Source organism: Orussus abietinus, unplaced genomic scaffold (assembly GCF_000612105.2).
Source record: "Orussus abietinus isolate OABI.00-Male unplaced genomic scaffold, Oabi_2.0 scaffold6, whole genome shotgun sequence".
Taxonomy (NCBI): domain Eukaryota; kingdom Metazoa; phylum Arthropoda; class Insecta; order Hymenoptera; family Orussidae; genus Orussus; species Orussus abietinus.
Genome location: NW_019396002.1, coordinates 2,195,906 through 2,223,802, shown reverse-complemented (window position 1 = coordinate 2,223,802; position 27,897 = coordinate 2,195,906). Strand labels below are relative to the sequence as shown.

Below are 27,897 nucleotides of genomic sequence, written 5' to 3'. Positions count from 1 at the left end.
ATGCGCCCTGTCTTCGTGGCGATCTGCCTCCTCCTGGTCACCCCCATCACCGGCTCTTTCTGGTGAGTCCCGACCCTGAGGTCGCCTAACCAGCTTCGTTCAGCTCTTTGCTCATCGGCTTTCTCCTTGGCACCTCCTTCAGGAATTTCCTGGACAAATCGCTCGAAATTTGCTCATCTCTCGCCTCTTGCTCGCCGCTTTCTTTTATTCAGTCGACTCATGGAGTTTTTAAAGCGCTGGAGGATATCCACAATAAGTACCTGAAGAGCTTCTTGAAGCTTCTGGCTTTGCAGCATTATTTCTCGTAGATTTTTCTCAAATAAATGCGAATATTTCCAATTTCTCGCTTCTTCTTGCGCGCCATCCTCTCCTGCGTCCGCTTCTGAAACGTTTCGAAAGTGCCAATGAAAATCCAGAAAGAATACCTGAAGAGAACCTCGAAGAAAAGATAAGTTTCTTATTCTTGGATCACACTTGGAGAACACTCGCGAAATTACGTGGCAACTTCCAATCCGCTTTATCGATCCTTTTTAAAGATCCATGATGGATCCTTGCTTCTTCGAGTCCTCTCTTAGGCTTCCTAACCTAATCTAACCTGATTAATAAATCAGATCAGATCAGGAAAAGATACATTTCCTTGGTTCATACTAGAAGAACACTCGCGAAATCAGCTGGCAACTTCAAATCTGCTTTATCGATCCTTCTTGAAGATCCATGATGAATCCTTGCTTCTTCGAGTCCTCTTCCAGGCTTCCTAACCTAATCTAACCTGATTAATAAATCAGATCCGATCAAGAAAGGATACATTTCCTTGCTTCATACTCGAAGAACACTCGCGAAATTACGTGGCATCTTCCAAACCACTTTATCGATCCTTCTTAAAGATCCATGATGGATCCTTGCTTCTTCGAGACCTCTCCCAGGCTTCCTAACCTAATCTAACCTGCTGAATAAATCAGATTTTAATGATCTCCGAATTCGTCCTCGTTTCTTCTTCCTCCTTCTCGGCTCCGTCCTCTATATTCTTCCTCGAAGCATCCGAAGATCGACGCGATGTCTCGCGCTTCGGGGAAAGAATGGGAAACAAGGAAACGAGTCTCGCACAGGGAGAGGAGGACGAAAAGCAGCCCACGGTAGCACGTGATAGCCATAAAAGCCCGGCCTCAAACAAACAGCAGTCGTCTGCGATGCACAGCCTCCGTTAGCGGGTACTTCACCTAGAGAGACGAGTAACACCGGCGGCTCTTCTCGGCTAAGGTCGGAGTTGCCGTGTATAAACAATTCTATGTGCGACACGACGAGTTTCTTCGAAGATCGAGAGCCGTTTTATTTGGAATATTCCGATCTTACGCAACTCCCACACTGAGCGCCTCTTCTGATCTCCAAACGCGGCTTTTTCGTTTCCCAAAAACACTTCCTCGTGAAGAGTTACCACGACTTCTTTTACTAGAGTCACGGAGACAGCTTCTCTTTGCGAATTTTCCACCTTAACTTGAAACCCGTATTTTTCCACGACTATCAACGAAATTTTCCTCTTTCCTTATTACATCTTCGTAATATTATTGCACATTAGACATGTTACATTTTTTTGCATTTTGTTGGAGACATTGTTAGAAGCGTTCGAAACGTTGCAGTACTCGGCTATTACATGGGACCATTTCGGCAGCCATTTTGGTTCCGTTTTGGTGGAATCTGAAGATGTCGCGAAATTTCTCTACTTTTGTCGTGGCGGTAATCGCATTTTGGTTACTTTTTATCTTATTTTGAATCGTATATTTTTCCATCTTCCTTAGTGAAACTTTGCTCTTTGCTTCTTGCATCTTCATAATACTATTACACATTGTCGTCGATTAGGCGTGTTACATTTTTTTGCATTTTGTTGGAGACATTGTTAGAAGCGTTTGAAACGTTGCAGTACTCGGCTATTACATGGGACCATTTCGGCAGCCATTTTGGTTCCGTTTAACTGGAATCCAAGAATGTCGCGAAATTCCTCTCGTGGCGAAAATCGCATGCTGGATATCTCCACGCTCGTAAATAATAACGCGCGTCCTCCCGAGTTGGGTGCAAACGTTTACACGGAGATAGGTCTTATCAAGGTGGTCTTGTCAACGGGCCCCGGCATAAAGATGGACTTCACACGCGCAGAGCCTCATAATTGGCGGAACGAAAAGAAATTCTATACATTTTAGAGAAATTTCAAAGAAATTCCATATAAATCTCCTAATTCGAGTAGACCGGTTCGCGCGTCGGCGTAAATTGTCGCGGTTTCCCGAAGGCGAAGACTTCCTCCCGAGAAATTTCGGAAGACTTATCTAGGGGCCCGGGCCCCTCGTTTGCCTGAGGCCCCGCCGCGGCTCTCGAGGGGCCTCAAATATTTGTCCACGATTTAAAAAGGATTTCTGCCGTCCTGAGTCGTTTCCGTTCCGACTGGACTCCACTCCAGATTGTTTGTGGAAGTGACCGAAAAGTGTCGAGCCGGCACGTATGATAAATATATCGAGATCGAGGAGCCGCGCCTTCGCTCAGCCTAAGGCCCCGGGAGGCCCAGTTCCAACCAGACCGACGAAATCGTCCAAGAGGCCCCGATAAAAAGAGACAATACTTCATGTGCCGAGGTCGTGAAATAAAGCGAGACATTCCGGTCCCAGCCCAGGCCCTGAAATTGGGACTCGGGGCCCCTCGATCATCGGAGTCGTCGCGACGTCGACGTCGGATCGGCGCTGAGCGTCGCGGGAGCGGGCTCGTTGGGTCTGCCGGCATTCCCGGGTTTTTTCGCGGGAACTCTGGGCCCGTCGTCCGGTGGCTGGGCCCATTGCACAGTGGGCCCGGGGAAACCGGACCGCGGGCCTCAGCCGAGGAGTTAAAGGGGTAAAGAAGTAAAGAAGTGAGCGAGGACGGACAATGGTCTCGCTCTCGCGTCACCGTAAATCTCGGGGAGCGCGTATAATTTGTAAGTCGACAGGGACCGTCCGCTCCCGTGGACTCTCCTCTCCTCCTTCTCTCTCCTGCTCCGGGGCCGCTGAAAGGGAACGAGAAAAGCGCCTCTTGCGGCCCCCGGCCGGACAAGAGGGAAGAGAGGGCCGCACGCAGCCGAGGAATTCGCTCCTCTCAATGAGACGCATTTATATTCCACGGCGTGCACCGTTACGTGGCCTACGGGCCACGGGAATTTCGCGCCTCTTCTCCTGGAGATCTGCCAGGAACTTGTCCAGATCGTCGGCCGAGCAAAGGGCTCGGACCGCCATCTTGGATCCTAGATCGGCGCGACTTCCGCTGCCGAGACCCCCGATGAAAATCCCCTCTGGCATCTATCCTCGAACTCTGTTTCCATAACACGCCGGCCCTCGTCTTCTCCTAAGATCCGCCATTTTCCTTCCTCCGAAACATTCCGCGACGCTCCTCCTTGAAACCCGGGGGCTTTTCTTCTCTTTGCACCTCGCGATTAGCATGTATAAACGAATGCGGGTCTTTTATTTTTTTCGGTGCACTACATATTGTATATCGGAACCGATAAACCTGGTGAGGTACTTAATTGTTAGACGGTCTTGCGTCCTGCCGAATTTACGTCCAAGTCAGCTCATCCCTCTCCTAACTTCTACTATCTTCCTTTATCTCCTTTCATCTTCCTTCATCCTCTTATATTTTTTTTCTATTCTTCATATGCTCCCCTCTGTTCATCTCCTGCAACCAAAAATGTAGATGAAATTGTGATCTCGAAGGAACTTACCACACCTCGGATTTTATGTTAGGTCGACCGCTCCACCTGCGAAGGACTCGTTAGCATGCGTCGACTCTCTACTTCTATCCTCTTGCATCTTCTTCTTACCTTCGTTTTCTATTCTTCATATGCTCCCCTCCGTTTCAACTCCTACAACCAAAAGTGTAGATGAAATTGCGATCTCGTAGGAACTTACCACACCTCGGATTCTATGTTAGGTCGTCCGCTCCACCTGAGAAGGACTCGCTAGCACGCGTCGACTCTCTTCTTCTATCCTCTTGAATCTTTTTCTTACCTTCATTTTCTATTCTTCATATGCTCCCCTCCGTTTCATCTCCTGAAACCAAAAGTGTAGATGAAATTGCGATCTCGAAGGAACTTACCGCACCTCGGATTCTATGTTAGGTCGACCGCTCCACCTGTAAAGGACCCTTTAGCACGCGTCGACTCTCTTCTTCTATCCTCTTGCATCTTCTTCTTACCTTCATTTTCTATTCTTCGTATGCTCCCCTCCGTTTCATCTCCTGAAACCAAAAGTGTAGATGAAATTGCGATCTCGTAGGAACTTACCGCGCCTCGGATTCTAGGTTAGGTCGACCGCTCCGCCTGCGAAGGACTCGTTAGCACGCGTCGACTCGATGTATCATCGCGCCGGGCCCGTTTCTATGTGCCGGATCCATTTACCTCCTGTCTCACCGGGAAGATCCGCGGAAAAGAGTGCTCGCATCGGAGCATGTCGGGCTCGCTTCGGTGATAATGCGACACTCTCTCGCCGTAGCCCGCGAAGTTGGCCAATGAGCCGCGGTGGGCAGTCCGCGGCTACCTTCGCGCTGGTTGGACCACTCGGAACTCCCACCGTCTCACCTGCCTCTCTCCTTCCTGCTCTCCCAACCTCTGCCTGGCTCTCTTTCCCTCTCTCTCGGCCGGACAATTGCGAGCTAGAGCAGGCGTCCTGAAATTCCCGAGTTTTTTACCGCGTTCCTCCACCTTTGCGGCCAACTTATCCCGGTAAACAAAAGGAGATAACTACATGATATCTGACGTCGATATCAGGTAACTTCGGGCAACTCTGGAGTGATTGATAATGATATAGGGCACGCGCTGCAGGGTGTTATTAATTATATCATTCATTTAATTGCATTTTGTGACCTATGTTTATGTCATTAAGTCTGCACGTTTTGAAATTCCAGTTTTTTACCGCGTTCTTCCACTTTCGCGACCAATTTATCGCTGTAAACAAAAGGAGATAATTACATGATATCTGACGTCGATATCAGGTAACTGGGCAACTCTGAAGTGATTAATGATGATATAAGGTATGCGCTGCGGGATGTTATTAATTACATCATTGATTTAATTGCATGTAAGCCTGTGTTTGCGTCACTAAGCCGGTGCATTTTGAAATTCCCGCGTTTTCAAGCAACTTCGCGCTACTGAAATTAAAGCGCTGTGGTGTCGATACTAATGGCACGGCGCGCTCCCGAATATTATTAATTGTTTCATTTGTTTAATTGCATTTAGACCCATGTTCACGCCATTATTCTCGCTTGGGAATCTTGCAGACAGAAGTCACTTACGCGCATTTATACGGCATAATGGATAACACTGGGTGGAGGGGTTTCGAAGGGGCGAACCGTTTCGAGCCAACGTAAACAGACATAATTCTTCTGCTCGTGTGCGGAAAGTGTAACACGCTTACGACACCCGGGGACCCGCGTTTCCCTCTCTATCCGTCTACTTCAATGTTTCTCTCTTTATACGGCGGATGCGTATTAAATATAGTTGCTCGCCCTCGCGCCGATGCACTCGATCATGGCCGCGCGTCTTCGGTCGGATTTATCTGGCGACTAAATCCCCTCTAGTGGATTTACCGAGCTATGCTTAACGCACCTCCTGATACGACGCTATTAATCCCCCTCCCAAATAGCCCAATATAAATGTTAATACTACAAATTCCCACATTCGTCGCGCTTCTTTAAAATGGATATAATAGGCATCCTTTAAAAATGGAAAATGGCCGCCAGTCGATATTGCGCACTGACCAATGAATGCTAACGATCGCGGTTTATGTAGCCTAAAATAAATGTTAATATTACAAATTCCGGCATTAGTTGCGCTCTTTTAAAATCAGTATAAAAGACGTCCCGTGAAAATGGAAAATGGCCGCCAATCGTTCCTGCGCGGTGACCAATGGGCGCGACCGATCGCGCGAGTGTAAATCACGCGAGGGAAACGAGGGCCCAGAAATCGGAACGAAAAAGAGAGGTTAAGTCTTTGTGCACCACCGCGTGGAGGTGAAGTTGCTCTCGAGTGGTGCTACCTTACGGCGGAGAACGCGCGTGTCGTGCGTGCACGCGTGTCACTGCAAAACCCTGATACCCGTGTCATTGCCGGCTCGCTGCCGGTATTATGGACGGGTCGACGGCGTATTTTGACTTCCGCTTGATTGACGTCCTCGCGACTAATCCGCCGTCGCCATGGTCGGTCGTTACGAGATCAACTTCACTTCGGAGGCAAGGAACAAACGTTCCAAGGCGCGAGAAAAATGGGAAAAGTCGGAACTCTATGGAATTGATTAGAGACGATTGGAAACTACCAGGGAAAATGTAACTCCGCTGCTGAAGCATCTTAGACTCCAAATGGTAGGATGGGTTCCAAGATCGAATTCAACTCGAAGTGAACGAATAAACGTTCCAAGGCGCGAAACCAATAGAAAAATCAAACATTTCGTGAGAATTAATTAAGAACAATTAGAAACTCCTCGAAAAAAGATGACTTCACTAGCGAGGCACTGTCGTTAAACTCCAAAAGATTCAACTATCAGCTATTCCAAGATGGAATTTTACTCGAAGGGAACGAAAAACGATCCAAGGCGCGAAACCAATAGAAAAATCGAGAAGTTCGTAAGGATTAATTAAAAGCAATTAGAAACTCCCCGAGAATAGGTAACTCCACTAGCAAGGCAACTTCGCGAGTTCCCACCCTGCCACGCACTCTCCCACGCTACCCTGGAAGCCGTAGCGAAAATTTCTGGTGGTCTTTTTTACCGAATCTCGAGCCTCTCCTCGCAGAGGTCCTTAAGGCCCTCTTGATAAAGGGTTCTCGGGAGGAAGGAGCAGGCTCGACACAATGGAGAGACACCGTGCAAAAATTCCAGGCCAGGGTCCGTTCGCACGGTGACCCCGTGCCTCCAATTTGTCGGCGACATTCCCGAAGGGTGTCGTCAGGTGGAGCTCCTTCGGGACTTCTGGGCCCTTTCCTAGATCCAGCCGACTTTTTTGCGAAAATCAACCGTTCTTCAGTCAATTTTCCGGACTGGTCCCGGAAGCTGGGGACTCGACTCGACGGTTTCGAACCGTCCGCCATTTTCTCGGTTCTTGGGCGAGTTTCTCTCGTCCTCGCGTGGGAGCCTTCAGGATCTCCTTGAGAAGCGTTTTCCTTTGGTCTTTTCCTGTACCCTTTCCTAGATCCAGCCGATTTTTCTGTGAAAATCAGCCATTCTCCAGCGGGGTCCATTTTTCCGAACTGGTCCCGGAAACAGGAGGCGCGACTCGATCGGTTTCGAACCGTCCGCCATTTTCTCGGTTCTTGGGCGAGTTTCTCTCGTCCTCGTAAGAGCCTGCGGGACCTCCTCGAGAAGCTTTCTCCTTTGATCCTTTCCTGTACCCTTTCCTACATCCAGCCGACTTTTCTATGAAAATCAGCCGTTCTCCAGCGGGGTCCATTTTCCGGACTGGTCCCGGAAACTGAGGGCTCGACTCGATCGGTTTCGAGCCGTCCGCCATTTTCTCGGTTCTTGCGCGAGTTTCTCTCGTCCTCGCGTGGGAGCCTGCGGGACCTCCTTGAGAAGCGTTCTCCTTTGGTCCTTTCCTGGTCCCCGGGCTGGGACCGCGGGAGAGCGGGCGGGGAATTCGAGGAATCTCGGGTCCTGGTCCAGGGTGGAGTTTTCTTGTTGGTCGAACGCCGGGCCGAGAGGGGCATGTAAACCGGCTCGGGCCCCGAGCCACCGCGCTCGTCACTGTCTATCCGAGCAGACAGCGTGGAGCTGCCTTCGAGCAAAGTGAGTGCGTCTAATGAGGCAATAAATAAGTCGACCGACCTAACCGGCCTCTCCACGCTTTTCGTAAGCGACGACGTATCCATCCCGACTCTTCCCTCGCAGCCTCCGTCTCCTCGGAGCCGCGTCTCCTGGACCCCGAACTCCTCCGATCGCCTTTTTTCCTTACGGATCTCTATCAATGCTTTAAGGTCTTCGCGGATACCTAGCGGAGATCTTAAACCTAAGGCTTTTACAAATATCTTTCCTAATAGTAACTATAAACGCAATGATAAACCCCGGCCAATGAAATTGCACAAAATTCAACATGGCGTCTAATTTTCGCAGCAATTTATTGACCAATTGTTTCTTGTGGATCTCTATCAATGCTTTAAGGTCTTCGCGGATACCTAGCGGGGACCTAAACCTAAAGGTTTTTAGAAATATCTTGCTTGATAGTAACTATAAACGTAATAATAAGGACTGGCCAATGATATTGCAGAAAATTCAACATGGCGTCCCATGTTCAGCAATGAATTGACCAATTTTTAACGTTACGATTTGTTTTTACGTGTACTGTAATGCAAATATCAGTAAAGATCTTAACGGTGAGAAGTGTTCAATTAAATTACCGAACTTGTGACGCCATATTAAATTTTCTGGAAGTTGATGGCTTATTCCTTGTTGTTAGATTTGTAGTTACTATTAGAAGAAGTATATACCAAGGCGAAGATTCCTCTGACTACTCTTGATATTCTGTAAATTTATGAAGAGTCCGGGAAATAACTCCACGTTCACTCTTAAATGGATTTAATTTATTTATAATCACGGGCGATGCACGAAACGCCGCCATCTTGGTATTTTCATTAACTCTATTTTGCATTTTCAATCATTTGTCATTCAGCTGATCGAAAGTGGTCTCGCCGCTCGGGATCACTTTCGATCAGGTGAATGAGAAATTATTGAAAATAATTAAATTTACTCGCTCAGAGGAATAATTCTCCTTTGATAACAGATTTCAGGGAATACTCGAAAATGCGAAAGCGGATGATAAATGTATCGTGCGTGGACGGAAGAAATGATTCAGAAGACTCGAGGAGTCTTTAGGGATGCGAGAACAGCTGGACCACTCAGAAATTCCCTGACGGTCGCGTCTCCAAAAAATCCCTCACCTGCCTTCAGGAAATGTCCTCTTTGCTTTCCGGGAAATATCTTCAAGAGGTCCTCAAGAAGTCCCGGAAAGGACACCCTCGAATCCTCGCACCTGGTCCTCGAAGACCTCCATTTCAGGAATTCCTAAAAAATCAAACCCACCATTTCAATACAAAAACCGCTTAAATGCGATTATTAATTATCTATACTTAATATAAACCCTTACTTAAGGCGGCGTATCTAACCTCCAAATCTCGTCCATAACCTAAAATAATCCCGCCACGACAAGTCGCTTTGAAACGATTTAATACACTCGGGGAATACATTTTTCACTCCACATGCAAATGCGCGTCTTTTTCCACGGGGGTGGTTTAACCCTTTCGACGAGCCCCGAATAAACCTTTAATAATTCAGGGTGGTTATCGGGGGTGGAGGTCGCCCCGTTGACCTCGAGGCGGAGGTCAGATTTTCCAGGGCGATGGGTAGAAAATTCGGTCTTCTCACCCCTCGATTGTCTCGTCTTGGGGTTCGTTTACGTGACTAACGGGGTGAGGAACGTTTCCCCGGGGAGGCAAACGGTCCGTGAAATACGCCCGGGTATCGGTCTTTCTTCCTCCTTTTTACTCAGCCCACTCTCTCCCTTCACGCATTGGTTACGTGTAACAGCTAAACATAATATACAGCGCGTCTCGTAACTCCCTGGCAAACGTGACTGTTATGTCGGGCCAGTTGCGCCTTCTCGGAAAGTACGACTCCGAGTGGTCGATACTTCTCTCTCGACGAGTCGAGAGACTTTCGAGACCGAGTCTCGAGCAAAGACCGTAAGTACCGCATGAATGACTCGACCTCCGTGCCCCGCGACTCGAAAAGACCGCCGAGGTGTGAGAAAGTATCCCCAATTTCCTTCCTTCCTCTTTCATTACTCGGAACAACGGAGAAGTACCCGCGTAGCCGCTTCTCGAAATTATTATACAATTTTATTCAATTTAATTCACCGAGTAAAGGCGAATTACGACACCGATTATCCACCGTCCGACGAGGATTTATACATGATTTGTGTGAATATCTTCGAGAAAAAAGAAGCGCAAAGAAAAAAAAATAATATTTCGGAGCAGGGATTTGAACCCTCGCCCCTTCGACTAGGATCGACTTTTGGAATAGTTTGCGAGGAAGTTCAAAGTTGGGCAATTTCCCGTTTTTTCAGGTTTTTTTTACGTATATTACGTGAAGCAAGTAGTTTACCGTAAAGAATTGTAGAAAAACAGTAAATTACGTTTCCAATTTGAAGAATGATACGTGTATCCGCTAGGTTTTAAACGCCTTTTAGCGCGAGTGTAAACACGTAACAATTTTTAGGGAGTAATTAATTCGGCGTTGGCGTTCAATATTCTTTCGAATTAACACTATTTCTGATTGGATGTGTTATTTTCTATTTAGAAATAAAAGGGCGTAATGTACTTTATGCTCGCGTAGAAAATTAGGGACGTATTATAGGTTGCAATACACATGTCGAAAACCACATATATTACATGACGTATTATACCTACCAAGTGGGTGAGTTTAAAAGGGCATGGACTCGATTTTGAAAACTCGTTTAAAGGATTCCGAGTCGAAAACGCGAGTTCCCGTCTCTCCTCCCCGGATTGCGGGGAGAGGAAAAGCATAAGCACGTCGAAAGGGGAATCGCCATTAGCGGTGCGCATTCCAGAAAGGCCAAGGCGCACTCAAGGCATCCGACCGACGCAGAACTAATGATCTTAATTAACGTTTCGTAACGAAGGTCGCCGCTCGAAGTGTTGCCCTTCTTCCTTCATTTCTTCCCGGGGTTCTTGCGGGGCCGGGCATAATCATCCCGAGGCGGAATCCGCGCCAAACCACGCGGGACCATGCGGAACCGCGCGGAACCGTGCGGAACCGCACGGAACCACACGGACCACGGTCAACCCTCCTCATATAATGGACCGGACTTTAATTATCGTAATGGCGTCGGCTCGTTTGCTGGGTGCATTCTGCGGGGCCCTAAGGCCCCTCCGGACGCTGGGCGAAGATTTCTAGAGAAAGCGACCGCGGAAGGATTTGACCTAAGGTCAAAGGGAAGGCTCTCGAATTAATGGGAACAAGCTGATCAGGCTTTGGTCAATCTGGGCCCTCGCAGGGTTCGTCTAGCGGGGCCTTAAGGCCCCGTCGCGTCGCGCCAATTTCAAGAAAAAGCGATCAAGAAAGGATTTGACCCGGGGTCAAAGGCTCTTGAATTAATGAGAAGAAACTGATCACCAGAGCAGCTGATCAGGCTTTGATCAATCTGAGCTCTCGCAGGATTTGTCTAGCGGGGCCCTAAGGCCCCGACGCTCCATTTCAAGGAAAAGCGACCACAGAAGAGTTTAACCCGGGATCAAAGACAAGGCTTGCGGATTACTTAGAAGTGGCCCATCAACCGATCAGCTGATCGGCTAATAAATATAAATAGCTGATAGATATTGGTCAATCGGAAGTTCTGAAGGGTTCGCCATCCCAGTAGGGCCCGGAACTCTTCCCAGTGACCCGGAAGATGCCGAATAGCGAATTCTCCGCGCTTTTCTCCTAATTTATAAAGGACCCAGAACAAACACCGGATGAATACGCTGATAGATATCGATAGCTGACAGATATTGGTCAATCGGAAATTCTGAAGGGTTCGCCATCCCAGTAGGGCCCGGAACTCTTCCCAGTGACCCGGAAGATGCCGAATAGCGAATTCTCCGCGCTTTTCTCCTAATTTATAAGGGAGCCAGAACAAATACCGGATGAATACGCTGATAGATATAGATAGCTGACAGATATTGGTCAATCGGAAGTTTTGAAGGGTTCGCCATCCCAGTAGGGCCCGGAACTCTCCCATGGAACCCGGAAGATGCCAAACAGCGAATTCTCTGCGCTTTTCTCCTAATTTATAAGGGAGCCAGAACAAATACCGGATGAATACCCTGATAGATATAGATAGCTGACAGATATTGGTCAATCGGAAGTTCTGAAGGGTTCGCCATCCCAGTAGGGCCCGGAACTCTCCCCAGGGACTCGGGAGTCGCCGAGGAGCGAATTCTCCGCGCTTTTCTCCTAATTTACGAGGGAGCCAGAATAAATACGGGATCAAGACGCGGGCGATAAATCGCGCGCGTTTAGATCGGATTCTTAGGGTCCTCCTAAGACATAACATCTCGGTCCAGGTTAGCGCTCGTGAATCGCTTAATCTCGCCAGAGGGCTTCCTGCTCCCCGATTTCCCCCGTTTCCTCCACTTTCTCCATTTTCTCCATTTTGGCTCATCGGCTTGAGATATCGCCAGGCTAAATAACCGGCAACTTAGCGGCCGTCGCGCCGCTGGATTTGTGGCCTTCCGTAAATTATACCGAGAGGTCTCCCTGTCTCCTTCCTTTTGCCCGACACGTATATCCGTCTCTCTCCCTCTATTTCCTCTTTTCCCGCTCCCTCGACTCGCGAAAATGTATCCTCTTCTCTTAGCTTCCCATCCCCTCGGTGGGCCGTTCTGGGGCGATGTTTCATTTAATTATACACGAAGGACGGAAGTCGAAGTCAAGGTAGCCAGGATTCCGATCCCGCCCTACAAATTGGGCATTAATAATCTGACAATTTAATTTTCACATTTTTTAACCGATGCCTCTGATAGCACGCTAGTACGCGTAAGATCGCGAACGAAACGAAGATAACCCTTTTCGGAAAGTGAAACGCTTATTTCTTTTACTGTTAACTACTATTTGCATTCATGTTTGTAGCTTAGTGTTGGCGCCATTTCTGTAAATTTCTATTTCCATTTATAATTCCCTTTAACGGGATGTGAAAGTGCCATCCGAGGGGTCAATCGTTCACGATACTGTTCTACAAACTGAGTGTACCGAATCGTTTCAAACTTTACAACGTGAACATGGAGGCTGAAAGGCAGCTCTTGACGTAAATGAAATTTCATTGTTTATCAAAGAAATTTTGAAAATATCTATGAAAGATTTTTTTTCTTCCATTAAAATTTTATGGGTGTCAGGATCTCCCTTATAGCCTTTATATTAACATTGACAAATTTGAAACGATTCGATGCACCCTTTGCGGGGAAAAGTTTCATAAGCGAGAGCTCTTTAACGCCACTTTCACATCACCTTGACTTAAAAGTTTCTATTTCTTTTCTTTTTTTTTTTCACTGGGTTGGTTGGTCACGTGGTTGGTCAATTTTATTAAATAAACGATGAAGGAACGTACCCTCGAGTTTCAGGGCCGTCGGCAGTCAGGTGGTGATGGATCCGATGCTGGTCTGCAAGAAGACGCGTCGTCTGAAAGGGAAGCTGTCCGACATTTGCCGGAAGGAGCCGGCCTTGCTGAAGGAAATCTCCAGGGGGGTTCAGGCGGGCACGAGGGAGTGCCAATACCAGTTCAGGAATCGCCGATGGAATTGCACAAATGCCAGGAGGTCCCTGAAGAAGATCCTTCTTCGCGGTAAGGCCTCTTTAACTGAAAGACGTCATAATTTTGGGCATCTCCATCTCCCAGCGAAGATTTCTTCGCCCTTCATGTAATTTCTGATTGAACGCTCGAGCATCAACACCGGGTGCAGGGTTGATGAATGAATTCGGGGAGGGGCGAATAGGGCCCAAAGATTTGGGTCCCCTCGAGACTCGAGAAAGAGTCCCCGGGGGAGGATCGGGCCCAGAAGTCCGAAATCGGGCACGGGAACTCCCAGTCGGTTAGGTTTCCGCCGAAGGTTGATGCCTCGGGGGAGGGGGTGGGCCCAAAACGCCTCTCCGTGATTGAAAGGGGCCCAAACCCCTGGGCCGGTGTATTCTGGAGGACAATACACGCATTCGCGGCAGATTACAGGGCGCTTCCAGCTCGGCATTAGGACCGGATGTCGATTACACACTCTGCGCGGAGTCGCCCCACGGGGCCTTAGGGCCCATTCGTTCGGATTAAACGTTCGGGCCCGGGAGAGTTGCATTCAACCCCGACGACCTCGTAGGTTCGCGATTTCCCCGGAGGAACCGCAGGCTTTTTTCTTCCTCCCTCATTAGGGTCCCCGGCCGTAAATTAGATTTCACGAGTGCGCCCCTCCGCGCCCGCGACCGGGCCCCGGGAAACGTCGGGACCCGATCGGCTGGGCTGCGATCATCCTAGCTGGCTTTATCTCGGCATTTAAGTGGCGGGAGGAATAAATTTTAATTTAGCCTCGGAATTCCTCCTAATTCCACGGGCCCAAGGGGTCCGACGTGGCCCGACGCGACGTCCGATCGAGTGGTCTCGTCTACCGTGCGGGTTATGGCCGTCCGGGTTAATTCCGGACGATCGGACGCGACAACTAAATCGAAGACACGGCTCGCCTCCGATGGGGCCCGAGATGAGGCCCCGACCGATCTTACGGCTCGGTGGACCCTTTGGTAGCTCGACAGATTGACACTGTCCGTGGGATATTAGTGGCAATATGTTCCCTTAATTAAAGTCCTCTTCCTTCGCCGATCGGATCTTCTCCTCTTTGATTCGGGTGCACTCGGGGCCTGAGGCCCTTCCAAAGGGACCGACCCACCCGATTCGCGAAGAAGGAAATCGACGAATAATGTCGAGCTAATGAGGGATTTACAGAACGGGAGGATACTACCCAGAGACCATCGATCTCTACACTTCGTGGGCCTTTCACCATACTACGGATCAGGTTGCAGAAAAAAGTGGGCCCAATTTCGTACAATTGTCTCGAGTCGATTATCTATTCCAGTTACAACGTGAACATAGTTTTCGTGTGAACGTTGATCCAGCTAGTACGCTGCATCCCGATTGCGGCAAGAGCGCTTTTGGGACTTAAGGCCCCTTCAACGGGCTCATCGATTTTCACTGAGGAGACAACGGAAATATAATTCCATTGTATAGAGATCCTCGAGGGGAGGGGAGCGACTCGTGGGCCAGTCGGTAGCCACACGCCACGGGGTCGCCCGCCATGGGGTCATACGACGTGAAAATGGGCCCGACGCCGAATTACGGCCAATTTGGAAGAGCCAAGCGAAGAGAGGGATCTCCGGTGAAATACGACCCTGTCGAGGACCCGCTCGAAGATGACCCAGGTTTTCTCTTTCTCGCTCCCTTCCGTTCCTCTCTTTCTCTCTCCCTTTTTTCCGGGGCCTTACGTACGACACCGCAGACATCCCACGGGGACTTCAATGGCGCTCCACCTGGCACCCACGGCCTTCGGCCCGCTCTCCACGGACGCCATAAACACGACAATGTCCGATTATGCTTCATTGGAAGATCGTAAAGTCCCAGTGGGTGTACCTTGCGCGCGCACCGCCATAAATAATCGCGGCCGCTCTGGGAAGGGGGATGGGAGGGGATAAGGCCCCGGCCGGGCCCCACGGGGCCCGAAAGTCCGAGCCCGTTGCGTGCCGCGATGCGCAATACCGAACGTTTGCAACTTCATTTAATCCCCCCATATTTTATTCTGGGCCCTTTTTGCCGCGGCAAGTGTCCACACTCGGCGAAGGAACAATCGCCGACGGACCCAAAATACTAACGGATTGTTCGTGAAATAGTGTGGGCCCTACTTGCTTAGAGGGCCCGTGATATTTCACCAGATCGTGTTGAAGTTTTGCTTTCGTCACGATTTACGCTGCACCTAGCGGGGACTTATTACAGTAATTAACTAACGTAAGTCCCAAAACGTAGTGGTAAAGGTTTAGAGGGGCACGTCGACACGAAATCAAGAATCGTGAGTTGAGTGGATGGTCGTTTCGGACTTAAGACTCAACCGGTCGTCGAACGGTGACGACGGCCTCCTGGATTTTCGGTGACCAGGTCGCCCACGGTGGGCGAGGACAGCTCGCCGTGGGAAGCCTCCAAGAAATATATGACTTTTCGGGGCCCACCCGGTGCCTCTTCGGACGCGGCCCCGTAGCCCCACGGGCCCCGGTACGGGGCCCGACACGAGTCCAGGATAGAGAGAGAATTCCAAGATTGAGAACGGCTCGGTGGAAATCGACGTATGCCAACAAGAAGAAACGGTTCCGAGGTAACGGGACCCAAATACGAGATTCCGGGAGAATGCAATTTGGGACCTATCGGCAATCATCTCTTTCACTTCCCTCCACCGAATCGCCAAATCGCGACGTTTAACATCCCAGAAATACACAGAAAATAATTCATTAATAAGGAAAATTATGGAAATTGGGCCCTTCGAATTAGCGGTTATCGATTGTATGTAAGCGGTCTTCTCGTCCGAGTGGATTCACTGGAAGGCCCAATTTCAAAGTCTCAAGAGAAATAGGGGTGGGGCCCAAACTGCTCCTTAAGAAGCAGCAGGACATGGGAGTCACTTTCGGGGATCTTAATTGACACGCATCCTCGATGCGTGAACGCAATGAAAGTGCATTAAGGTGGGCCCTATCGGATCCTTTCATCTGGGCCTTGGTCCGCGAGGTCGGCCAGAATTTTGGAAAGATTCCTGGGCCCCTCGGCTACCGGAGTGACGACGCCTATCTTAATTCCCGATTGACGTTTATTTATCTGGCGGCGCTTCATTTTTATGGGCCCGATCCGCCGATAGGGCCCAGGTAGTCCTGCCGCTGTGTGGTCCTGGAGGTAGCTGGGGACAGGTCGGAATAGAACAGCCCCGGGGACCTAACCGCGGTGGTCAGCATCCCTTAATTGAGGGATGCCGCGTGTCCGGATGAACCCGAACACGGGCGCTAAACCTCCGAGTGCTACCAACAGGCCCCAAATGTCCCGTTACGATTTATCGAGATGGGCCTCCTTCCCTGTCTTCCAGAAAATGGGACCTATCCTCGTAACTCAGAAAACCCGACACTGCGCAATAAGAGACGTCTAATTCCTTTCCCTGTTCCCCAATCCTTCATGACTAATACCATCCCTTATCATTAGGCCTTACCCAAGATGGCGTCAGGCCCCACGATGCTGCGTCCCTCAAAAATCGAGAAACTTCCCCCAACTCGAAAAAAGATAGGTTTTTCCTACCTCATGGTCCAACCTCTTCAGATCTCGCGTTTCGAGAATTCCGAGTCCGCAGCTGGCCCAAATCGCGGGCCCGGGCCCCGAAGTGAGTCGTTGGTGAGTTCCTCTCGCCGATTGGACGAGGTCGCAAGTCCCGGGAACCTCGTGGAAATAAAGAGGACAGTTTACGCGTAATAAAAAAGGTCCCAAGACGTTCGAGGCGCGCCGGTGGTCCCCGAGGACGGACCCCTCGAGGCCCCCTGGGCCCGCCCGGGCCTCCTTAGGGACCTTCCTCGTCGCGCGCGACTCTGGGCCTTATCTGTAATGGAGCAGCCGGAGTTAAATAAAATCGCCACTAAATCGGGGCTAATTATTTGGCAGTTAAACGCGGCGGGAATCCGGCGGCTCGTAAACGCCCGCTCCCCGAAGATCTCACTCGGGGCCCGAAGTCCCCCCGGTCTTCCCCCAGGAATCCGCCAATAAACTCCGCGTCTTAGGACCTCGCTAGAACCCTCGGTGAGGCCCTCGATGAGGCCCTCGCCTCGAGGTACCGCGTTTTAAGCGCTGCAACCGAGGTGCGCGTTTCGCCGCGGGACCGGAACGCCTGAAACGAAATGAACAACGAAAACGGAATTTTCATACGATATTGCATCTTATACACGGATACACACACATACACAACCCTGGAAATTATTAATATCCAGTAGAGGTCAAAGTACCGCAGGAATCCTCCCTGGAATGCGACTAATAAACCCGGTCTGTCACCAGGGGTATCCCGGCCGCCATCTTGGTCTCCGCGCTGAACTCAACTTTCCGTCGCAAAAGTCCAAAAAAAGTGCCGTATTTCCAGTGAAATGCAAAGAGACGGAACTATTAATATTCAAGGCAACGGCGGCTAACTAGATGCCTATCTAAATTCCGCTCTGAGATATGCAATCTATCGATATCGCGAAACGTTGATCCAAGATACGTGAGTCGCGGGATCCAAGATGGCCGCCGTGTCCAAGATGGCTTGCGGTGAAAATCGGAGCGAGACGTGGAGATTGTGGGACTCCCTGGGGTTTCTAGGAGCACTGCTGGGGAAAATGGGCATTTTTATTACTTCTCGCCTATTTTCTTCAGAGATTCGAATCGTAAAGTCCCCTCGGAACGACGCGGTGGTCGATTTCCTCGCGGGACTCCGCCAGGGATCCTCTTAACAGGTGACGAGTGATAATGAGAGGGCCAAGACACGTTTAGCGCGGTCGTGCTAAGTGTTTGCCGTCTCTCGGGTAGCACCGTGCTAACTAATATACGCATCCTACCTGCACTTCGCCTCGGATTCCCGTTTAATGCTTCTATCTCCTATCATTTATTTTCGCCGATCCTTGCTCGCTGATACTAGCGAGAGATCTAGAGGAGAAGAAAAGAACTAAAGAAACAGGGAAAAATATGTGAAACGGGTACCTTTTCAGGTGGTAATCTTCAAGACCGATCTTCCATCTCCCCTGAATATCTGCGATCGTTGATACAAAATTCTTCATGATAAATTAATGATTTTAAAAAAATCATCGAAAAACCCTGGAAGTATTTCCGCGCGAAAAGTCATATCGCGGAGCGATAATCTTGAATTGAAACGACTCGAAGTTACGAGGACCGTTGTAGGCTCGTTTATGGATTTTTAATACCCCGACTCGCCTTCTACGGAATTATGGTATTTATTATGTAACACCGTCGAGCCTCTTTGTATTTCCCTCGCGCAATCAGTGTACCGGTATGTACCAGGCAGGGTCATTGCACAGGCTGCAATTAGCGAGGGCATGGAAGTCGAAGACATACGAAGTGTCGAGGAAGAAGAAGGACGGTTTGTGCTTTGGAAAAGGAGAAAGTAGAATCCAAGATGGCGGCCTTCAGGGTTAAGTTTTATAACCCCACCGTCCCCGACCCGCGGGTGGTAGCAACCCCAGGGCGAAGGGCCAGCCCCTGTTGCACCATATTACGAGGGGTTTGCGCAAAATATTATTGGCACCCTGTCGTTAAGCCGTCCATTATGTTCGGAAGAGACGGAGGAGGCTCCCGGTCCCCGGGGTAAATTTGCATGATTTATTTATGGTGCCCGGTAGCACCTCCGGAGGGCACAATGTCGGTGCATGAACGCCGATTATGGCGTGCAGGCGCCTGGAGGGGCCTGGAAAAGCGATTCTTCGCGCACGGAACGTCGCCTTGCACGCCTCGCCAGGTCTCTTCAGGGTCCTTTTCGAAGATTCTTAGAGGCGAGAGAGAAAATAAGCTGCGGGAACCCTGGAGGCTGCTGCGCGTCTTGGACCCCCGGCGGAGGAACTAATTTCTCCTGGCGGTTGTTGCGCATCTTCAGGTAAATTAGGGGCCTGCCTGTGTTCAGGTGCACCTGACGAACGGTTTCAGATATCCGCAGGAGGTCGCAGCTTTCGAAGAGTTCCGTGGATTAACCAGCACCCTGGCATCGTCTTCAAGGCGGAGGCGGCCATGATTTTGTCATGGTAGTTTCATATCTTTGCGTGGATTGAGGGCTTTGCGTTGTCGTCAGCGAGTTGATGGTTGTTGCGTATCTTCAGGTTGCTTAGAGACTTCGTTGTGTTCACAAGAGAACCTGAAGAATGGTTTTAGAGATTCACAGGAACCCTCAGTTTTTTAACAATCCCTTTAAATCCCCAATCTGTACCCTTACACCGTCATCAGATCTTACTCAACCTTAGTACCCTGATGGCAATTCCCCATCTTTAGGACACTGACACATTTTTGGTCCTTTGGAAGCTTTCCAGTCTTCAGGGGAACCCGAGATTCGCAGGAGTCCTCGGATTTTCAGTGGTCCCTGTAAATCCCAGCACGCTCGCGTTGTCTTCGGCCCTTAGTCGTCCTCGGGCCGGTATTCCTCCACAAAGGATTGACAACAGCAAACAGTTTAGTGTCCCGTGCGTTTATCGTATCGGACTACCGTACGTTAACTCCTCGGCGGAGGACAGATCTGTTACTCGGTCGGACTGCCAGCCTGACATTTGAATGCTCCCGCGGGAGGAACCAGGGAAGAGGGACTCTCCTCCCGGTCGGGCCATCTTTACGAGCGCGTTACGCATACACTTTTGCGCTACTAGACCCTACACTTTGCCGTACATGTATCCGCCAGAGTGCCTCGGCCTCTCCGAAAGCGAGCTCGCCGCTTCTTCTTTGCCTCTCCCAGCACTCTTCTGGACGTTCATCCGGTCTGAGTGACCGAGCCACGCGTTCTCCGCCCCGGATTCCCAGACTCCTTCGCCGGATCCTCGGATATTCCACTTGTATATAAAAAAAGCCATGGTAACCAAAAAACACTACAAATACCCTTTAAAGTAAATTGCCTTGCAAGTACTACATCAGCCGTGGTTCCTCATTTTTTATGTCAAACTTCTTCCAGAAGCACGCGTCACGAAAGGGATGACTCCGAAAGTGAAACCTAATTATGTTTAGTTATTCCTGTATAGATTCATGTTTGTGTTTTAATATTTACACAACTGAGCATTTTCGTTACAGTGTCAGTGCGTTACCGTCTGAGTTAATCATCGACATTTAAAGTAAGATGAAAAATAAAAATAACGATGTGAATAACTAGTGCCGGACGCGTAAGGGCATTTCGTGATGGAATAATTAAGAATAATTAATAATACGTCACTCTACTATTTTCCACTGGGTACTACCTCTATGAGGAGGCTCCAAATCCGAAAGAGGGAGTTTCTATGAAAGAGTGATGGCGTTTTTTTTATAACGATTCCCTGGAAAGCATGGCCTTAGAGACCGATTGAAATGACCGTGACTAAAGAAGACGAAAGAAGTCTCGCTGGAAAAATTCTTTCTTCTGAGTCAAATCGATACTTAGGACGGGAACGCTCACGAAGCTGAAGAAGAATCCCTTTTGCGCGATTCTCGACGTCCAGGTCGGGCTGAATTCTGTAGCCCAAATGTCTTTACTCCCCAAAGAAGAAGGAGAGGAAACAAAGAGCTTCTTTCCAGGGAAGCTTCATACCTGGTCACATTTCCCAGACGTCGAGGGACACTTCAGGTTCAACCAGCCCGTTTGGCGCTTTTTCCTGTGGCCTTTTAGCGGTGGCGAGATTGCGGGGGGAACCGTGCGGAATTGCGGCCGGGAAGAGACAGTGATTACCGAGGCATCCCGAAGTCGCGGCCTGGAATATCCTCGATGAAGGATTCCAGAGTGGAGCCAGACGGGGCTAAAACCACGGAGAAAAGTCCCGGGGAATCTCGAAAGCAGGCGAGTGCCTAGCCGCAATTGGTCACCCGCCGACTCCACTGAAGCCGGGCATTGGCTATTCATGTGTCCACCGGGCATTCATGTCCCTGGGAATTTATCGGAAGATGTAAGGACGCCTTCGCTATCCCGCTGCCATTAAATTCGCCGTCGTGGTTTCCTTGTCGGACGGCCGTGGGACGCGCAACCCCGCGGACTACCATCAGCGCTTGGATCGAATTCGCCTTGATAAGGGATTCCACCAGTCCCATTGAAGAATTCATGGTTCCTACCTCTCCTTTAGAACCTGTGGCAGTTTCCCCTGGACTTCTGACCCTAGAACTTGTCTAATTCCACCTAAAACGAGTGATTCCGGGGCCCCCACTAACCTTAAGGGATCCCTTCAGGTGTTGGGTATTCCGTTTTCCACGTCCCCCGGCTAATCAAGACCCGTGATTTCCGAAAGATCTTTTCTAAAACGTTTACTTTGATGAAATATAGAGACCCGATCACCCCCCGATCCATTACTGTCGGTTGGAAAATTTGTACGAGTTTCTATAATGGATCTACTGCTCGAAGCCGGATCCTTTAGGGTGTTGGGTATTTCATTTTCCACATTCCCCAGCTAATCGAGACATACGACTTGCGAAAGAACTTTCCCAAAGTGTTCACTTTGATGAAATATAAAGACCTAATCATTTCCCGATCCATTTTTGTCGATTAGAAAGTTTGCACGAGTCTCTGCGATGGTGGGAGCCGGATAGCGTCTCTTAGGGTGTTGGGTATTTCAGTTTCCACGTTCCCTGGCTAATCCAGACCTGCGATTCGCGACAAACCTTTACCAGAGCGTTCACTCAGGTTGAAGACGGATACTCGATCACCTCTCGATCCATTATTGCTCGTTGGGAAAGTTCCACGAGTCCGCTGATCGGAGCCCGACGAGGATTTATCGATTCCTCGGGCCGCTGAAAGGCGCGTGCCCGATCGGGTCTTAGCGAACCTCCCGGCGAATTACGCACGAATTGCGCATCGGCCGTGATAAATCCCGCGTTTCCGAACAAATCACCGCCAGGATCGAGATGCCATCTACGTCCGCAGAGTGGTCGGCTTAACCGGGAGCGTAACCCACAATGGCTGATGCATGGCCGCAATTATAGGCTTGCGTAATGCAGGGGACCGATTAATCACCCACGATTTACGTATTCGTCTACGCACCAGCAGCATTTAACCTGGAAACGTGATCGATCACCCCCTAGCTAGTTATCCCCAAAATTTGCTATAAAAGTTGAACCTACTCATCACCAGCGCCACCAGTTTCCCTACTTCTCTAGGGTTCATTTTTTTTAAATATTTCCTGACATGTCCTGCCCTGGAATTCCTCACCAGGTGGTTCGACGTGGTCGTCGAGACTCCGCGGATCCAGCGAAGGGTATAAATCACGGTGGATCAATTAGACACGAGGGATCGCGAGCTGATGATCTCGCGGAGTATCTCGAGCCGGCCAGGTGCAAGGTTCCCCCTGGCGGGACGGCCAATTATCAGCATTCCGGGGCATTATCCTCGGAGCGAGACTTACGCGGTGTATAATTGCCCGGGCTGCTCTTCTCGAGCTTCCTGCCGCGTACTTATGCTCTCGGGTCCCTCTGGATGGTACCGGGATGGCCGCAGCTAATTCCGATTTTTCAGATTCCAGTCTCCTCCCCCCAGAGTGCTCCCTCCCAGGAATCTGGAGCCTGGAATCTGGACGTCAAGGAAGCGCAAAACCGAGATCTCCACCCACCTGTAATGACTTTGTCATCGACGCCTTAATGGGACCCTCAATGATCCTGGTCCTAGGTCTCAGTCTAGGCTAGACTACAAGAGAAAAGGACCTTTAATTTTGTTCCCAAACGTAGCTGTCTCTACTAGAATCTTCAGGGTATCAAAGTCTAGGTGGTTCTATCAAAGTCATTTAGGTACCGAGTCTCGGTCCATCTTCCAAACAACCTGGCCGTCAAAAAAGCGCCACCTGTCTTCGTCACCGACGTCTTAATGAAACCCTTAATGACGGTAGAGTTCCCGGAGGAAAAGGGCCCTTCAATTCCGCTCCCAAATGTAGTTGGCTCTGTCTTCGAGGTATCAGGTCTCGGCCCACCATCCAAATAAGGACGGCTTCCGAGGTAACGACGTAAAGAGCGCGATGGTTATCCGAGCGATCCCGGGTTTCCGCGAGTCCCAGAAGCTGGGCCTGATGCGTACGTGCAAAGGTGTGCGCGTACCTGTGTGGGCCCCTCTCGGAGAAGAGATGATCTCCCTCGGAGAGGAGCGGTGGGCCGTCGTTGCGTAAAGAATCCCTCGATCGGCGGGTCCCTGGCGATCTGGGAGCGATCTCGGCGATGCTTCCGTCATGTTAAGGGGTCCCATGGAGGGCCGGCAGTCCGAGGGGAACCGGGCCGCGGATGAGGCGGCCTCCGGGCCAGAGGCCGGCTCGAGGCGGCCCGATATCAAGATCGCTCGTACAAAACTATCGTATCGTTTAAATACGCACTGAAAGGTGAGGCGATGCATCGGGAGATACGCCCGGTGGCAGCGCCGGCCCGTCCGTCGATCTTGCCCGAAGATACCCAACGCTGGAATCCATGGGAACCACGGAGAACCAGGCTTAACGCGTATAACCCCTTCCAAGGGGACCATCTCCCGTCCCTGAAGTCGAGGCCAGGCCAACGCGAGGAAGTCCATCTTGGTGACTCCGAGTCTTAGATGGAAGGATGCTGGTGATCCTTGGTAGCCTTGGATCTGGTGGAGAACCAGCTAATGTGAATTTGCCTATGTGATGATGGACTTAGAGTTTGGTAGAACCTGGTTTAGGAAGGTACCTTTGAAAGGATATTCAGATGGAAGGTGCTGGCTTCCATGGAAACTATGGGGACCAAGGCTTAACGCATATAACCCTTTCCAAGGGAACCATCTCCCATCCCTGAAGTCGAGACCAAACCGACGCAAGGAACGGATGACTCCCAGTCTCGGATGGAGGGATGCTGGTGATCCTTGGTAGCTTTTGATTGCGTGACGAACCAACCAATGTGAATTTGCTCATGACTTGTGACGAAGGATTTTAAGTTTGAAGTCTGAGATAGCAACGCTAACTGGTAGGATTTGGTCTAGGGAGACGTCTAGATGAAGTTTGCCGAAATCGATGGGTTGCAGCATGGGGTTGCGCGTTCGGATGCCCATGGATCTTCGATAGGTGTAATTGGGTTAAGGTCACCGTCAGCCTTCTGGAATTCAGCTCACGGAGAGCCAAGGGAAGGGTTCGAGCATCCGCAAAGAGGACCGGGCGATGAGAAATAAGGACCTGGCGAAGCCCGGATGCTCGGCAGGTGAGAGACAAATGGGCCGAGGGGAGCATAATCTGCCGGACCGAGAGGGGTGCAACTGGCGCACATTGTTCCCTAATGATGGAGTGGAAACGTGACAGGTGAAACCCAATACACGCCCGGAATCCCGGAGCACCCACGGACCCAAGGACTGTGGGACTCGTGCTGCCCAGAAGACCCCTCCACTTCTCCTATTGGACCCGAAATGATCACCCATCGGGTCCTCGAGTACCAGTCTCTCCTACAAACCAACCTAATCAAAAACCACGCAATTCCTCCAACTTCGCCCCTAAAACTGATCAAACTTCCTGACTTCAAAGCCAAGAAAAATACCACCAACCCTGAAGAGGCTATTCTCTAGGTGCACTGTTCATCGGATGATCATGATCGTCATTACCAGACAGGAATAGATTCCTATTTCCGACTTAGATCCCCAGATAGAGGCCTAAATTGGTGCTCTTCGTCTCGCGATGCCACGCCAGGGGGAGGATCACCCTGAAGAGCGGCTCTCGTCGAACTTTCCGAGCGACCGAGGTAGCCTGGCAATTTGCGAGGGAGCTTCGCGGTTTAGTGCACTATTAGTCTTATTATTGGTATCATCGCGAATCGGCTCGGGATCTGCGAAGCCCGGTAAGCCTCCGTGAAGATGGCTGATAGGACCCTGAAGAGCCGATACTTAGCCGAGGTCTATTTCGTCACGGAAGATCGGTACGCAGCATTCCGGAGCTGCCCCGATTTTTCCCACCTCGACCTCGGGAAATAGCCTTCACCTTCCAAGGTACACTCCTTAGGCACACAATGTGCAAGGCATACAGTGCACTCCGGGAATGCAATTCCCCCTAAACGGTGCTCAACGAGGCTGCAAACTACCATCGCCTCGAATCCCAGAAACGCGATACCACGATTAATTGCCTATCATCCAGTGAATGGGACAATTTTTAGTTCCTTTTAATTAGACCTCCAAATCCTTCCATGAATGGATTTTTTCCCCTCCATGGGGACTTCGATGCGTGGCCAGGAGGTGTCAATTTCTCGAAGAAGGTCCAGAGGAGAGCTAATTGTCTTATCCATTTAACGATGTGTAATCCGATTTGTTTTCGGCCGATCCGATCGCCCCCTCTCCATAACCGGTGGAGGTCCCTTTTCGGATTGCTTTATTTTCGGGGCAGCTCGGTCCCGTTTCCCATGGAGATCAGGCCCGGGGCCTGAGAGGCTTGATCGGGTTTTACGCCGTTAATCGATCGCGATCGACTTCCGGAAGGACCTCCCTCCGAGTCTCTTCGACTCGGCGAGTTTAATGGAACCGGGCATGGCGTTTCTTTTTACAGACACGAGGGAAACTGGCTTCGTTAACGCCATCACGGCTGCTGGGGTGACTTATGCCGTGACCAGAGCCTGCACCATGGGCGACCTAGTCGAGTGCTCCTGTGATAAGATGACGAGTAAAGGTGAGAGTGGAGATAGTAAAGGTACTGGTTGCACTCTTCGTGGGTCTTCCTGATTTTCCGTGACTCTTCATGATTTTTCCTGACATTTCATGGTTTCTCGGGTCCCTCCATGGTTTTTCCTGACTTTTCATAATTTCTCGTGACATTTCACCGTTTCTCGTGTCTCTTCATGGTTTCTCGTGACTCTTCATGGTGCGTAGGCAGCCGCGCGAAGCTTGCAAGGTCTTCGAACGATCGCAGCAGGCCTATCCCTGAAGAAGGGGACTGGGAATGGGGAGGATGCGGAGACAACGTCAACTTCGGCTTCAAGAAGTCCAGAGATTTCATGGACGCGCCTTATCGGAAACGCAGCGACATCAAGACCCTGGTGAAGCTGCACAACAACGACGCGGGCAGATTGGTAAGCCTTTTCCCTGGAATGACAGAATTCCTCCTAAGGGGCAATATACAGTTGTCATAGGCGAAATTCAAGAATTTCTTTTCATAACTAAAGTGCATTTTTTAATCGAAAACAGAACGTGAGTTCATAGTACAATTACTGAACTTAAATTAAAAAACATAATCTCTATATATGTTTATAAATTATTGAAACTAAATATGTCATCGAGGTTTCTAACAAATATTTCAGATATCTTCGAATGAAATATACAAGACATCTTAAAAAATCTGTCGCTTGAGATATTTAGCAAAGATTACAGACAAATATTTAGAAATTATTCTATGCTACCAGGGAGATAGTTCATAGTTTCGGCAAGAAGAAGCGGTAGTTCGTGACTTATTTTACATTTCATCATTAAAATCCATGATTTCCTGAGTGAATAACCCCCTATATCGATACGCACACCATACATAACGACCGACCAGGGCAATAAATTCCCGTCGACCTGGTGCTCTATTCTCAGGCGGTGAGGAACTTCATGAGGACCGAGTGCAAGTGTCATGGACTCTCAGGGTCTTGCACGGTGCGCACCTGCTGGAGGAAGATGCCGGCCTTTCGGGAGGTGGGAAACCGACTGAAGGACTCCTTCGACGGGGCGGCCAAAGTCATCCCCGGGAACGACGGGCACAGTTTCATCACCGAGGGCCCGACCATCAAGCCCCCTGGTAGGTTCGACCTGGTGTACAGCGAGGATTCCCCTGACTTCTGCAGACCAAACCGGAAGACCGGCTCCCTGGGGACCCAGGGTCGCCAATGCAACGCCACCAGTCCAGGGGTCGAAGGTTGCGAGCTTCTCTGCTGTGGCCGTGGTTACGACACGAGAGTCGTCAAAGAGAAGGTCAACTGTCAGTGCAGGTTCAGGTGGTGCTGCGAGGTGACCTGCAACACCTGCGTGGTCAAAAAGACCGTCAACACGTGCCGCTAGTCACGTATCGAGCCGCGTCCACCCCGTTTTCCGCGATTCTCGCCTCCCACAGGCAAGATATGGAAAAATGCTTCCAACAAAAGTAACTCATCGGCAGGCGACGAGTAACTTTCATGGGAATGATTTTTTTGCTACTTGCCGCGGTTCGTCGGTAGCGCCCTTCATTTGGACTCGTGCGCGGGAGGTTTGATCCTTTTGTCGAGTGCCATGATTCTTGGACCCATGGGGGTTGATCATTTTTTCCCCCGCTACTCTCCCCTTGCAGTATCCTCGAGCTTAGCTGAGTGTTTCTTTTTTGGCGATTTTGTTGCCGCAATATAGTTTTTTCAGCTTTCTCAATCCCCCGGTACTGTATATTGCAAGCGGAGGCGCGCGCATTGTACTCGTTCAGCACTCGCGAGAAACTTCGAAGAAGTTCTGATAATGTCGATAAGAAGTGAGGATTGAAGTTCGAGGAAGGTTTCTTACTCTCGTATATACCCAACGCCTTGTATAACTCGTTTAGTATGTGTTATTACCCGCGGCCCCAAACTCTCGTCTTTTGTACATAAGACTGATATGTTTCCTTTTTTATAAATATACTACATCCGCAATTTCTCTGTGTCTCTTCAATGAAA

At 49.9% G+C, this 27,897-nt stretch overlaps 1 protein-coding gene across 1 annotated transcript; it reads left to right on the top strand.

The window, feature by feature from the left end:
• On the top strand, positions 1–27,280 carry LOC105704518 (protein Wnt-6). The gene is made up of 5 exons (XM_023434238.1): positions 1–62; positions 13,166–13,386; positions 25,797–25,922; positions 26,117–26,316; positions 26,819–27,280. The coding sequence occupies exons 1-5, from the start codon at positions 1–3 to the stop codon at positions 27,278–27,280; spliced, it is 1,071 nt and encodes a 356-aa protein (XP_023290006.1).
• The last annotated feature ends 617 nt before the right edge of the window (positions 27,281–27,897 follow it).

Bases quoted from the DNA above. Each gene is read 5' to 3' on its own strand.
- LOC105704518 (XM_023434238.1), top strand. From the start codon at position 1: ATGCGCCCTGTCTTCGTGGCGATCTGCCTCCTCCTGGTCACCCCCATC. The intron at 63-13,165 runs GTGAGTCCCGAC...CTCGAGTTTCAG, and splicing joins CCCATCACCGGCTCTTTCTG to GGCCGTCGGCAGTCAGGTGG. The intron at 26,317-26,818 runs GTAAGCCTTTTC...CTCTATTCTCAG, and splicing joins ACAACGACGCGGGCAGATTG to GCGGTGAGGAACTTCATGAG.